The sequence below is a fragment of the Centropristis striata genome, chromosome 20 (assembly GCF_030273125.1).
Source record: "Centropristis striata isolate RG_2023a ecotype Rhode Island chromosome 20, C.striata_1.0, whole genome shotgun sequence".
NCBI classification, from domain to species: domain Eukaryota; kingdom Metazoa; phylum Chordata; class Actinopteri; order Perciformes; family Serranidae; genus Centropristis; species Centropristis striata.
In genome coordinates this window covers 13,774,024-13,787,383 of record NC_081536.1, presented here as the reverse complement: position 1 = coordinate 13,787,383, position 13,360 = coordinate 13,774,024, and the positions used below count along the sequence as shown (strand labels likewise).

The window sequence follows — 13,360 nt, the reverse complement described above, 5'->3', positions numbered from 1 at the left end:
AAACATGATCACTTGAGGGTCGTATCTGAGACATTTATAGGACTTTTTCTGGACCATTTGACAACTTTTAGAAATTATCTGAAGTATAAAACACCCATGAGTCAGTCAGTTGTTTTCTTAACCAATCATGTGTTGTCTCCCTCCCACGCCCATGGGTTTCCAACAACTCATGTTCTCCATGACAAACACCGCCCACAGCATTCGACTGCCCGGTGCTGCCTTCAAAGGCCTATACGAAGCTCTGAATTTTTACAATTCAGCTTCTGCACGACTGATTTTATGATTTGTAATAACAAACTTTATACTGCAACACAGTCATAAGAAATCATAAGACAAGATAAGACGATAAGAAAATCCTTCATCGATGGAAAATGTCATTGTTTCAGCAGCACAAGTACAAAAATAGCAGGCCTATGGATAAATAGAGTAATAAATACATAATAAGAGGCATATAACAATAACATACGAATAGAATTAAAACTTTAGTAAAACTATAAAAGAGCATTTAAGACGAAAATAACAGGGCAAAAGTGACATTGTCATTGATAGCAACATTAGTAGGTCCAGTGTATGTATACCAGATACATCATCATATAGAAATGAGAAATTTTATTTAGGGGTTGTCTGCATTTATACACAGGCGTAATAGAAAGTTAAACAGTATACTATAAGCACTATATAATGTTTAAAAACAGGATAACATATTAACTAGAGCTGTTATAATTGGTCGATCGACAGGAAAATAACTATTTGAATGATCAATTAATAATCAAAATAATTTTTCATGCTAAATTGGCAGATTTTTTTTTGTTTGTTTGTTTGTTTTTGTTTTTTTTACTTTTTCATAGAACAAACAATAGAGTAATTAATTGAGGAAATAATCAGTGGATTAATCGATAATGAAAATGAAATACTAATTAATTAATTAATAATAATAATTAATATTAACATTAAAAGAATATTGTAGTGCAGCATAATATCGCATGGGATATAAGATATAGTATTGTATAAAGTCAAATGTAGTTGACTTATCTTCAAAATACTGTTTTCCTACTTAATCCCTGTCATTTGCTTTGAAGCTGTGTTTTACGATATTTATAAATGTACGTTAAGGCAGCACAGGTCCACCCGGTGGTGCTGTGATATTGAGAGGTCATACATTTTCGAAAAACAAAGAAAACAAAACAGGTACGTCTCAGTGCCGACTGAACTCACATCTTTAATTAATTTAAACCACAATACGACTCGTTAATCCGCCTTGATGTGTGCCCTTGCAGCGTTAGTGTTAGCATGTTGTAGTTAGCTTGTAAACTGTCTGGCTAGCTGACGTTAGTTTACCAAGAGATCACTGAAGTGGTTTGTTTTGTTGGCGTAAAAGGCGGGTTTGTCGTTTAAATAACTTAACATGAGGTGTTGTGAGGATTCCGTTTGGTTTTAATGCTCTGTTTGAGCTTTTCTGTACTCTAGTGTGTTTCAGTGGTATTATCAGCTAGCTTGTTAGCAAGTCTGCCTTCGTTAGCCGGCTGGATGACAGGAACCGGCAGCGTGTCGTGACTGCCCCAGTCCCATCTGTCCCCCAGTGTGTCACGCTATTTCTTTGATCAGCTACTTCAAATGTGCCAGTAGACCAGTTTGACCACTCGGTGGTTAGACGCTCTGACTTATATTAGGTTAAAGTGTATTTTGAAAGAACAAAACAATAAGAACCTGTGTTTTCAGGAAAAAAAACTAAACCCAAAACATTTCGTCACCCTGTTAAAATAATCGCTTAACTAATTTTTTCAAGTTTTGCAGGAAACACAAAAAACTTCACCAAATGTGTAACATATGACATTTATTGACCATTTCACTCAAAAAGGATGTAACAAAGGATGGCTATTGGCATAGTAATAACACTGTGTGTAAATTATGTAACTTAAGACAAATAAATGAATTAGGCATTTTTTTGAACATGCCTTTGTGACTTAAGCAAGATATGGTAACGCTTTATTTTGAAGGTGTCTACATAAGAGTCACACAAGCCTGTCAGAAACATGACATGACAAGTATCATGAGCATTAATGTTACTTCAAAGTGTCATTAATGTTCACGACACATCCCATGTCATGTTTATGACACGCTCATGTCACTCTAATGTAGACACCTTCAAAATAAAGTGTTACCATATCTTGCTTAAGTCACAAAGGCATGTTCAAAAAATTGCCTAAGTCACATTTTATTTTGACTAAGGCATAATACATCTGCTTAAGTCACACACTTGATATAGGCCATTATCTTAAAGGGGTAAAATTACATGATCTGATCAACTGAGGATGTAGGCGATTTCACCATAGGTGGCCGGCGTCATGAGGAGATGATTTAGGCAAAAAAAAAAAATTTGACAAAAAATGACATAGGCCATTATTTTAACAGTGTGACGATTTAACGTTTATGTCTTTGAATCCACCATATCAGTTGCTGTCTCGCCCTGCTGGAGGTGTTTTCACTATCCATTTGCAGTTTGCAGAGGTTGTCATGTCCTTGGTGTGGCCAAAGCACGTTAGGACTGCTGCATAAAAAAAGCACATACATTCCTGTAATAGTTTAGTGTTATTGCTAACCCTCAGACATGACTCCTGTGCACTTACATAATGCATGTAAAGGCAAAGAGCTGAAACTACATTAGTCTATTGACAGGAAAGTAATGAACAGCGCAAGACTGATATATCAGTCAGCCGATATTATCACCAAATATTGACCTATTATAGATATATTGCCATCTATCGGTTTTGGTGGATCGGTGGTCTGATATCAAATGGAACCTATATTGCAGAAAACAATGCTTGAGATGATTTAGAAATAGTGTAATCATCACCTAATTAAAATATTATTTCCTCTGTCACCTAAAGATGGGTGAAAAGTGACGTTCTGATGATGATTATCATTAGTGGTCGACCTATACGGGTTTTTTAAGGCAGATGCCGAAACCGATTATCTTAACATCGGTCTTAACCGATACCTGATATGTGCTGACTGTTTTTTTGGGCCGATTCTTGAAGCCAATATTGCCTTTTCTCCCTCCATTTACATGATAAAAATGACACAAGGATAACAAATGTTACACAAGTCTCAATTTAAACAAAAAAAGAAACATTTATTAACAAAACAAACAAAACATATTAACAGTTGGATAGCAAACAATGTCTGTTGTTATAAGCCTCGAGGTGGTGGCGCCTCAGATGAGTCTACATATTTGATGTGTTTTTCTTTTTTACGGTATCAGCACCCATTTTCACCAGCGAATGGCGGATGTTGCACCGAGCCTTGCCTGGTGTTGGCTCAGTGAAATGGGCTAACTGATCGGACTGTTAGTCTGACAAAAAGCCATATCAAGAAGTCACTGTGGACTTTAGGGAATTGTGATGGACATTTTTTCACAATTTGCTGACATCTTATTGGCTAGATCAGTCGATTTATAAGGAGCATGATAACAGATTAATTGTTAATGGAAATCATCGTTAGTTGTAGCCCTAAATTTGGTTTAATTTAACAGGCACAAACATCACAAAGAGCTGACCTACATCTCAAGCAGGGTTTGTTTTCAGTTTAGTTTCTTTTATCTTGTACTTACAGCCACTACTGATACAAGATACTTGAGATTAACCAGGTACATGCTGCCCAAACAACAATAGGCCTCTTGTTATTTCGAATTTGATACTGTAAGAATGACAAATTAAAACATTTCTTTTCATCCTTTTTACTTGTATTTAAAAATGTATTGCGATGCAGAACATGCTTGGGGATATTTGCTGAGAATGTTTGCAGTTGTACACGGTTGTATGTTGTTCAGCAATGGGGGAGGGGGATTCACCTTAATGCAGCTTTGTAGCAGCGCTATTAATAGAGCAGAGGTGGAAGCTTAACTGTCCATCCAACGTTGTTTTTTGATAATGATAATTTCACCTGTACGGAGTATTATGTGATATCCTCCAAAATGTGTCAGTATCGAAAGCATTCCCATCGAATGTCTTTTATTTACTTAGATGTTCCCATTTTTATATTTTTATATTATATTATATTTGTGAAGGTAAAGTATTATAACAGTACGGTTTTGGTATTATTACTGCATTAATGTCATACCTTCTCCAGGACAATCCACTAATAGACCTACTTCTTTGTTAATCCATCTGATAGTCCAAAATGTAACTCTGCATATCATTAATTGTTCTTCTGAAATGCTTTCAAAATAGTACAACATGTATTTACCTGTGAATCTAGCATATATTTTTGTTAACATAGTGTGAATACTAATAAATATGTCTGCTATTAATTATAGGAAGCCAGGATGTCTGAAGAGCTGTCCCTCAACATAAACATCAAGGAGCCGAGATGGGACCAAGGCACATTTATGGGACGCGCCAAGCACTTCTTCATGGTCACAGATCCGAGGACCGTCCTGCTGTCCTCTGAGACTCTGGAAGAGTCCAGAGTCATCATGGAGAACTACAGGTAGAGTGTCAGGATGAAAGATGATGGTGTGTAAATGATAACATTAGGGAGGTTGTGGCCATGTGAGGCATTAATAGAAGTATGAATCGATGTGATCAGGTCATGATGTGGCCAGTTACCATTTAAGTCAATACTTTCACTTAAAAAATGTCACATGATGTATAAGTAGGAAGGCATATCTGGGACATGGGTAATTGTTTTTTTATTAATATTATGTTGTGAATTTGTGTTTCACTGTTTTGACTTCTTCAGAGCCGGGATTGTTAAGCCTGGCCTGACGGAGGACGAGCTCTGGAGAGCCAAGTACATCTACGACTCCGCCTTCCACCCCGACACAGGGGAGAAGATGTTTGTGATCGGCCGAATGTCTGCTCAGGTGCCAATGAACATGTCGATCACAGGCTGCATGCTCACCTTCTACAGGTACAGCAGAGCTTTCAATAAGTGGTTCAGTTTAACACCCAACTGAAAGTGGCTTCATCAGAATAAAATGGAAGAAATAGATTTTTTTATTTATTATATACGTAATAAATATGATACAGTTTCCATGTGGTTTCAATGTAATCTTAGTGCAGCATACAGTGCTGCATAAAAATTGAGATTTTAATCCCTGCACAGAGTGGAAATCCTCTTAAAGAATAAAAAATATCACTCACTGCTGAATACTGATAAATCATTGGACAGCTGAAAGGAAAGCAAAGTCATGTGATAATGTTGAGCTGAACCAGCAAATTTACAAAAAGTAACCAATGGAGTAGTTTGAGATATTTATCAAGTGAAAATTAGCTGTTTACAGTTTTTTTTAAAAGTGTAGATATAGGGCTGCAACTAAGGAGGATTTTTTTATCCATTAACCTTTTATCACTGAAAGAAGCAGGATGCAATAACATTACATAATGTTTCATTTAAATTTCATCCCTGTACTCAATATGTGGGATATCACCATGTAATTTTTGCATACTACCACTGGAGGGAGCCTCAGTGTAAGATTACAATTTCTACACATAGTGGCTTTAAACAGTAAAAATGGGCACAAAAAGTCAATAAAAGGGAAAACATCAGTGTTTATCAAACGAAAGAGAATGCAAAATACTGTTAGTTTAATCTGTACAGAGTGATTATTAAGACCAAATCAGCTTCTAGTGAATGCAAATGTGGTCATATATAATGACTTCATCACCTCCAAAAAACGTCTTTAACCTATTACTATTCAGAAGTCAGGCTCAATTTTAGGACTATACTAAATATAATGATATCATATGAAACTAGAAGATCTAAGGAATCTATAGAGCCCAAGCATGTTAGGATACCGTACCAAAAAACGCCTCAAAGTAAGGCTATTTTGGTGATTTTCAAAGTCGTCCTGTAACCTCTGACATCATGCTATCTCAATGAAAATAGGCTCTCTGTGTTCCCACAAGTCTCCTCTTTACATACATGCCTACTTGTTATGCTGATAACATGCAGTTTAAGGCAAAAACCACATAGTTTTTCTCATGTAGCACAAATTTGCCATTTCCGCCTATTGTATTTGAATATTTGTGCATACAGAGGTCTCTAAACAGGCTTTGAATGACATAAACTGGGTATCACTGGAAACCTGAGACTCTTGTGGATTCAATGAGGCCAGTTTTCTTCATGTGGGATGATGTTAGTCATCAGTAGTAGCCAGTTCATTGCAGTGAGGGCATTTCTTGAGTCTCAACCTCAGTGTATAAAATGAGCTGCTGTGACCTCTGGGATAATCACAGCCTCATAAAAATTTACAACCACAAACTAGAGACATAGAGCATTCAGAGGGTATAGTTTTCCTAGGTATATTGACAATAAGGGGTTTTCTCAGCAGTTTGTAGAACAAAACCCAAATCGCAGCATGGATTCTTCTATGTTGTTCCACAGGTCTTTATATATTGATGTAATATTCTGGAGGTTTTCTCTGACCGTTTTTATCCATTCTCGATATAAATAAAATTGCATTATTACCAAATGTGTGTCAATATATCAATGGTATCAACCCAAAAAATGCTGCAACAACTTATAGGACACAGTTGAACATGGACTGGACTTTAGAAAGCGTGCCCTAATGTTATGATCCTTTTATTCACCATAATAGGCTAATAATCAAGTCATTTTTATTAGATATCTTTGACAGAACAACTTGACACACTGTGCTGAGCTGCATCTCAAATTAATCTTCAGGTTCACAGCTTTCAGATGATGTACACCACTTCTATTTGGCATTTATTGTTGACCTGCTATCTCCCCCTAAACATCCACTGCCCACAACCACCAACAAGGTCTTTGAACAGTAACAGGTTAAATCATTGTCCTCAATTTGAATTAAATGTAATTTAGTTATTGTGGTTGATGCTGTTAGATTGCTGCTAGACCACCTCGTTAATACAGGTAGGTGCAAAAGAGAGAAAAATGAAGAAGCTGAATGCCAACAGTATCCTAAATTCTAAACTTTCGTCTTTCTGCTGGTATTGGAGAATATTGCACATAAACGTTGAATCTGTAGACAGTAGGGTTTTTTTGCCTGCCTGCTCTACAATCACCTTATGAATTAATTTTTCAATGTAACCAAACTCCTTTGCTGCAGTGCCAAAAACTGTTTGTACTGTACACTCTGTGAAATCTCACTTCCTCAAACACACTCTTGCTGTCCCCTCGTGGTTACAGGACTACTCCGGCTGTGGTGTTCTGGCAGTGGGTTAACCAGTCCTTCAACGCTGTCGTCAACTACACCAACCGCAGTGGAGATGCCCCCATCACTGTGAAGTAGGGAGGACTTCTCACTTCACTTCCTCTCTAGATCATTCCTGTCTTCCCTCTAAACTAGTGTCTGTAAGGAGGCTGTGGGAGCTGCTGTCCTCTCCCCTTCCCTCACAGCGGTATTATGTTCCACTGTTAAGCATGTTCAGCCCCATGTCACCATGCACCCGTGCTGACATAGGTTATATATGCTCCCAGTTGATGTCAGGTCAACATGCATTTGCGCTCTCTTTTCATTGTGCCACAGATGCTGCAGAAATGCATCAAATACATGCATGTCTGAAGAATGAGGTTCCTTCAGAACATTCAAATGCATTATCATGTATTCCGCATTTCATTGAGGGTACACTTTGTAGTGTTTTCCTCTGAATTATCATCATTTGTGAAGATGTTCTTGTTTTTTACCTTTGCACACTCACGCATGGCATGAATTTGCACATTTTCTGAGGCAATTCTATTTGAAAAAAAGGAAGTGGTTTATTTATGTCTGCCATGTGTCTTTCCGCAGTCAGCTTGGTGCAGCCTACATCAGTGCTACGACTGGAGCTGTAGTCACTGCCCTGGGACTCAAGTCTCTGGCCTCGGTAATGCCTTTGGTTCAAGTGAACAAAAATACATGAAGTAAAACTAAACTTTTTCTGAGATTTGTTGTCTGAATGTTGTTTCTGATTCTGCGTCTTTGCAGCGTCTCCCTCCAATTGCCAGCCGGTTTGTTCCCTTTGCTGCTGTTGCTGCTGCTAACTGTATCAACATTCCCTTCATGAGACAGAGGTGAGGCCTCTATAAAGTAAAAGCCAGTACTTAGGAGCTTTTTAGGAACTGTGACGGCAGCTGTACTTGACTTTTGGTTTTTGTTTCTTCCAGGGAGTTGAAGTTTGGCATCCCTGTGATGGATGAGAATGGAAACAGGTTAGGAGAGTCCCCTAATGCTGCCAAGCAGGCCATTATGCAGGTGGTGGTGTCAAGGATTGGCATGGCGGTGCCTGCAATGGGTAAGGTCAACATTATATCAACTGGTTCGCAAAGTCCTGAAAATGCATGTTTGAATCAGTTGGACCAGACATTAAACAAACATTACCTTGCAAGTTCCATGGTACAAAGTCCGTGTAATGTTCGATTGAGCCCTTGAGTGAATAGAGCAGGTTGTTGTCCAGAGAAATCACATTAACCAACCAAATTATGAACTTGCTACATGCCCATGATGTTTCTGTATAATGCCCTGACTCCTTGAAACCTGCATCACCCTTCACCAACACCACACGTTGTATTACCAGTAAGTGAGAATGGGTCTGGCATATACAGTCTTGCATTGTATGCCATTTATTCATTTCTGGACCTGATTCTCTGATCAATTTGCATTTATATGAGAAAATGGCTTTAGTCATTATTTTACTTCTGATCTATAAGTGTACCTTAGTTGATGGGATGAGAGATAAAATAATTTCACAGCCTGTTAGATGCATACTAAAGTGTGACATTTTCTGTCATAAAACGGCACACTTCACCTTCTTCTTTCTTTTTCTATTTTTCTTTTTACAGCCATTCCCCCGGTTATAATGAATGCTTTGGAGAAGAGAGCTTTCATGAAGGTGAGCAGACTTCATGCATGGCCATCATACTTTTGTTGTTGTTTTAGTCTCTGGTTTTTCTGGGTCTGCTGGGATTTTGTGAGGCTGAAAAACGGCTTGTCACATTCCACATATTTCACATACATTGAATGCTTATGTCCATGCGGGCAAACGTCACATTTTCAGCTTGTCTGCCCGATTCACTCCAGCTCTGCCTTTCTTGACTTTGTCACCCTGTAGCGGTTCCCTATTCTAAACGCTCCGGTCCAGGTGGGACTCGTCGGTCTGTGGTAAGTAAATTTCACATAATAGTGTTGGTGGTATAGATTTTTCTTTGCTGAAGGTCTTTTTATTGGTATATCAGATATATAAAATGCAATAAACCACAGATACAGATACAATTTAAAAAGGAACACCATTTAAAATGTCTGTTTCTATCTCTTTTCCAGCCTGGTGTTTGCGACTCCTCTGTGCTGCGCCCTCTTCCCACAGAAAAGGTACCAGTCGCCACATCAATCTCCTTTTGGAAGACAAGGAGGCCCTACCTGTACACGCAATGTAATCTCAGCGTTTTAATCATGTTCAACCATCTCTTTGCAGCTCTATGAGTGTGAGCGGGCTGGAAGCAGATCTGCAGGAGAGGATACGACAGAGCAGTCCCGGCACCACCACCGTCTTCTTCAACAAGGGCCTGTAGGACCAGCCGACACATGAGACATGCAGATACTCATACATATACACACAAGTCTGTTCTGTCCTGTGGGCACAAGTGGGAGGGCAAAACAAAATGTATTTATCCTTTTTTTTTTGTTGTTGTTGTGTCTACTGCTGCATTTGTTATTTTGATTTAACTGCATCGAGCTGCTCCAAGCGTAACAGTGGAGGGGCAGGGCTTTGATTGCCGAGGATTAACTGAAGGGAAATACAAAACACTTTGAGAAGAAAGGTCACTCACACTTCTCTGTGTACATAGAAGGCACTCCTTAGCAAAGAAAACTGACCCCTGATTTTTTATAGAAAAATGTGTTGTGATGTCTTTTCTGTCTTCCTTTGGTCGAAACTGCACACAGGGGTGGCAGTTCATTAAGTTACTGATTTGTGTTTAACTCACCAATATATAATGTTACATTCAGGTTCACACAAGTTTTATGTCCTCTGGTAAATTATTCCTAACTCCAGTTTAAAAATGAAGGCCTGTACTTGTAAGTTGTGTATGTAATTGCTTCTGAATGTCACAGTCTTTCTTTTGCCTTGTCTTGCCCTCATTTAGATATTTTCAAATTCTTGCCTGGTCAGCGTTTCAGAAGTCTCAAGTAATGATTGAAGTTATTACACGCTGACTATAATGTGTTGAAATTCTCGCCAGCAATTAATTTCCACCTATTAGTTCAACCATGAAGTTCAACTGGAAAAACCAGCGGGTTAATAAGCTCTGAATAGTCCAACCCTTGATGAGTAAGTTCCTCTTTTGTTGTACTCCTCGTTTCTCCGGTGCAGCTTCTTTCTTTCTTCAGCTCTCCTTTAAGTGTACTTATCTCCCTTCATATTCATAGACCAGGAAATTAGGTGCTAGGTGCTAGGTACAACGTGGCGAAGATTATTTTTTAGAAATTGTACTGCAAAAGTTCACAAAGCACAGCCATCACATTTTTATTAACAAGAATATGTACTGTTTATGTACTGTTTGTCAAGGCCTTTTAATCACTTTATGAACTTGTGCAGTTGCTATCTATACTGGCATATTAATTATTTGTTTGATTGTTGTAGGTGGTGGTGCTTGTTTGGTGGTTGTCAGGTGGAAGAATATGCTTTGTACATGTTGCTACGAAGAAATGATCTGAGTTTTGCCATTTGTTTTGAATTATAGTCATGCGGACAACAATGTATTTCTGCTGTCGTGTGAAAACTTTGTAACTCTGATTTTGTTGTCCACACTTGAACTAAAGGATTGCATAAGGAGGTTAAAAGAAGTCAAAACTCTAATTTCAGTTCCTTAAAGTTGGAGATGCAGGGTTTTTATGTGCAACACCTGTGGCTATCTGCAAAACCGCCGTTTGCACTGATGTCCCATTGTACCAAATGAAAGTAGCTAATGTTGCGTGACAAAGTCAGAATACTAAAAGATTATTTCAGTGGGTAACTGTGTGCACAGTCTTTGTTGTTGCTTTGTTAAAGTGGACAGTTTGGCTGAGTTTGATCAAATCAGACACGTGACTGCTTGGTGTTGTTAGATAGTGATGATGGTGTATGTGAGGAAATATCAGATAAATCTATCTCAGTGTCGTCTGTCTGGATTATGCAAGAATAATTATATTTTTCATGTATATATTTATAAATATATATACATATATATATATATATACTGTATATGATTGACAATATATGGAGCACATATGCATGAGGAATTTAAGAGATTTTAACTACAAGGTGTGCCTCCGTTAGTGAATCCACCAGGTGGTCCCACATATGCATCGGAAAACAATGTGAGCTGCTCGTACTCCAGAAGCACAGAGTGGACCTTTAGGGCTAGAGATTAGAGGAATGGTCCTCTAGTGGGATTTAACTTGATACAGTGAACACAGTCACATTGTTAGTACCAACTATGATTCAATGTTTGTGTAGAGTGATGTTTTGTGTATGTTTGTCAAAGAAAACTATTGTACAGGCTACACATTCATTCACCTCCATAAAGCATCTTTAGTTTGAAATTTTAAGTTGTGTGATTTAAAGTAAACTGATTGTGGATGTAAAGGGACTGTAGCAACTGCACACACAATAATTGTGTTTATATATGATCCTAAAATCAAAGGGTTTAGTTCAAAAGTACCATCAAAACAATTTTATAAAGAGTTTTATAAACTCATACGACCCTATCCTGAAATATCATCTTGATACAAATGTGGCTGTCTTTGTATTATTTTCAAGTTGTGGATATCTCATTTTGGATTGAAACTCTTCATCAAACTGTTCTTTTACTCCCAGTTGTCATTCATATTGTCATATAAACTGTTAACATCCAGACGGTAGCAACAGTTAGAGTCCCTTGCCTCTGTAACACTGAGATGTGATCACATGCACTGCAGGACAGTGTTTCAGACCGGGCCATTTCTTCAGTCGATTAGTCATTTTTTTTAAACTGAATGACTTATTTCCAAGAAACCTATGAGCACATCTCTGGTAAACACAAGATTTAAAGTGGTGCTTTTGCATGGTTCTTTGTGGAGAGACTCTAATAATCAACTAATTGCTTTCTCGACAAAATCATATGTTATTCGACCAATTTGAGGACAGCCCTAGTTTCAGAGTCTACTGTATTCCAATATTTGACATATACCATGGCTGCATCATTAAGACAAAGTAATCGTGTGTTGTGTTTGGGCTGTTTTCCTGCTGAGGGTGAGAATGCACTATATAACCTTTGCTGTGCTGCTGTAGGAGCTAGTTGGATTTGTGTTGCTCTTTAAAATTAGCTTTTCAAAGTCTATATCGAAGATTGTATTTGTTCATGGTGCTGGATGATGTTGAATGAAATATTGTTACTGCTAATTAGTTATTCATTCATTGTCTGGCAGCTTTCGATGCTCATAACTAAGTAGCTTTAGCTTCTGCTTTTTCCTTTGTGTGTTTCCGCTCTTGGGAGTTATGCGTCAAGAACAAAACTGGAGGGTTTTAGTTGGTCAGCATTTAAAAACATTTTTAAACATGTATCTCAGCTTGTGACTGTACTGTACCACCATAACATGTCGCACCAGTAGATCTAGCCAAAGATGAGACGGGTATGAATTGTACGTCTGAGAGGAAAGGAAATGTGTAGCTTTTAAAGTTTTCATTTCAGCTTTAACGCATGGACCTTTTGCCAGATTTCTCTCATGCAAAAAACATGTTTTTTGTTTTTTGTTGTTTTTGTTACAGAAATGCTACTAAAATGTATCAGTATAACACTCAACAGCACACCAAATTTTTTTATGAATATTGCAAAGCATCATTATTAACAAACTGCTTACAGACTGAAGATATAAATAAATCCCAACAAGTGTATTTTTGGCATTGATTTACATTGCAATAAAATCTTCCTGAGACTTCACATAGCACCAGTGTAAAGACAATCCGTCATTGTTACACTCCATGAATGTTTTGGTTATGTCATGTACATACAGCTCACGCACACGTAGTCCTGTCAGTATTGGTGCACAGTGTTTTCTCCCTCTATTTTGTATTGTGATGAAATATATTCCTTGTTGTGGAATGTATTTTAGTCAGAGCAATAGAATAAAATATGTAACGTGAACGACCAAACCTGTCTGCCTAATTTTACATTCAAGTGTGATTGTGTGATTATATATATTTTTAAATATATTGTGCTACTGCATGAGAAAAGACCTGAAAATGGGCTTTAAAAAGAGAAAAAATGGTTCCAATCTGAAAGTGCTTGTTTGCCTCATACTGCTTCATCTGAACAATCAGATAAACTAAGATTAAACTGGGAACGTCATTAGATTTGCTACAATGTTTTGACCACACACACATGC

General features: G+C 37.8%; 1 protein-coding gene across 1 annotated transcript; it reads left to right on the top strand.

Annotated features, from left to right (window-relative positions):
- The first annotated feature begins 1,096 nt into the window (after positions 1-1,096).
- Positions 1,097-13,119, top strand: sfxn3 (sideroflexin 3). Its single transcript, XM_059359384.1, has 11 exons — positions 1,097-1,188; positions 4,316-4,488; positions 4,741-4,911; positions 7,171-7,269; positions 7,772-7,847; positions 7,949-8,034; positions 8,128-8,255; positions 8,803-8,852; positions 9,072-9,121; positions 9,281-9,328; positions 9,432-13,119. Exons 2-11 carry the CDS (start codon positions 4,325-4,327, stop codon positions 9,526-9,528), a joined length of 969 nt encoding a protein of 322 aa, XP_059215367.1. The 5' UTR covers positions 1,097-1,188; positions 4,316-4,324; the 3' UTR covers positions 9,529-13,119.
- The last annotated feature ends 241 nt before the right edge of the window (positions 13,120-13,360 follow it).

Bases quoted from the DNA above. Each gene is read 5' to 3' on its own strand.
- sfxn3 (XM_059359384.1), top strand. From the start codon at position 4,325: ATGTCTGAAGAGCTGTCCCTCAACATAAACATCAAGGAGCCGAGATGG. The intron at 4,489-4,740 runs GTAGAGTGTCAG...TGACTTCTTCAG, and splicing joins GTCATCATGGAGAACTACAG to AGCCGGGATTGTTAAGCCTG. The intron at 7,848-7,948 runs GTAATGCCTTTG...GCGTCTTTGCAG, and splicing joins GACTCAAGTCTCTGGCCTCG to CGTCTCCCTCCAATTGCCAG.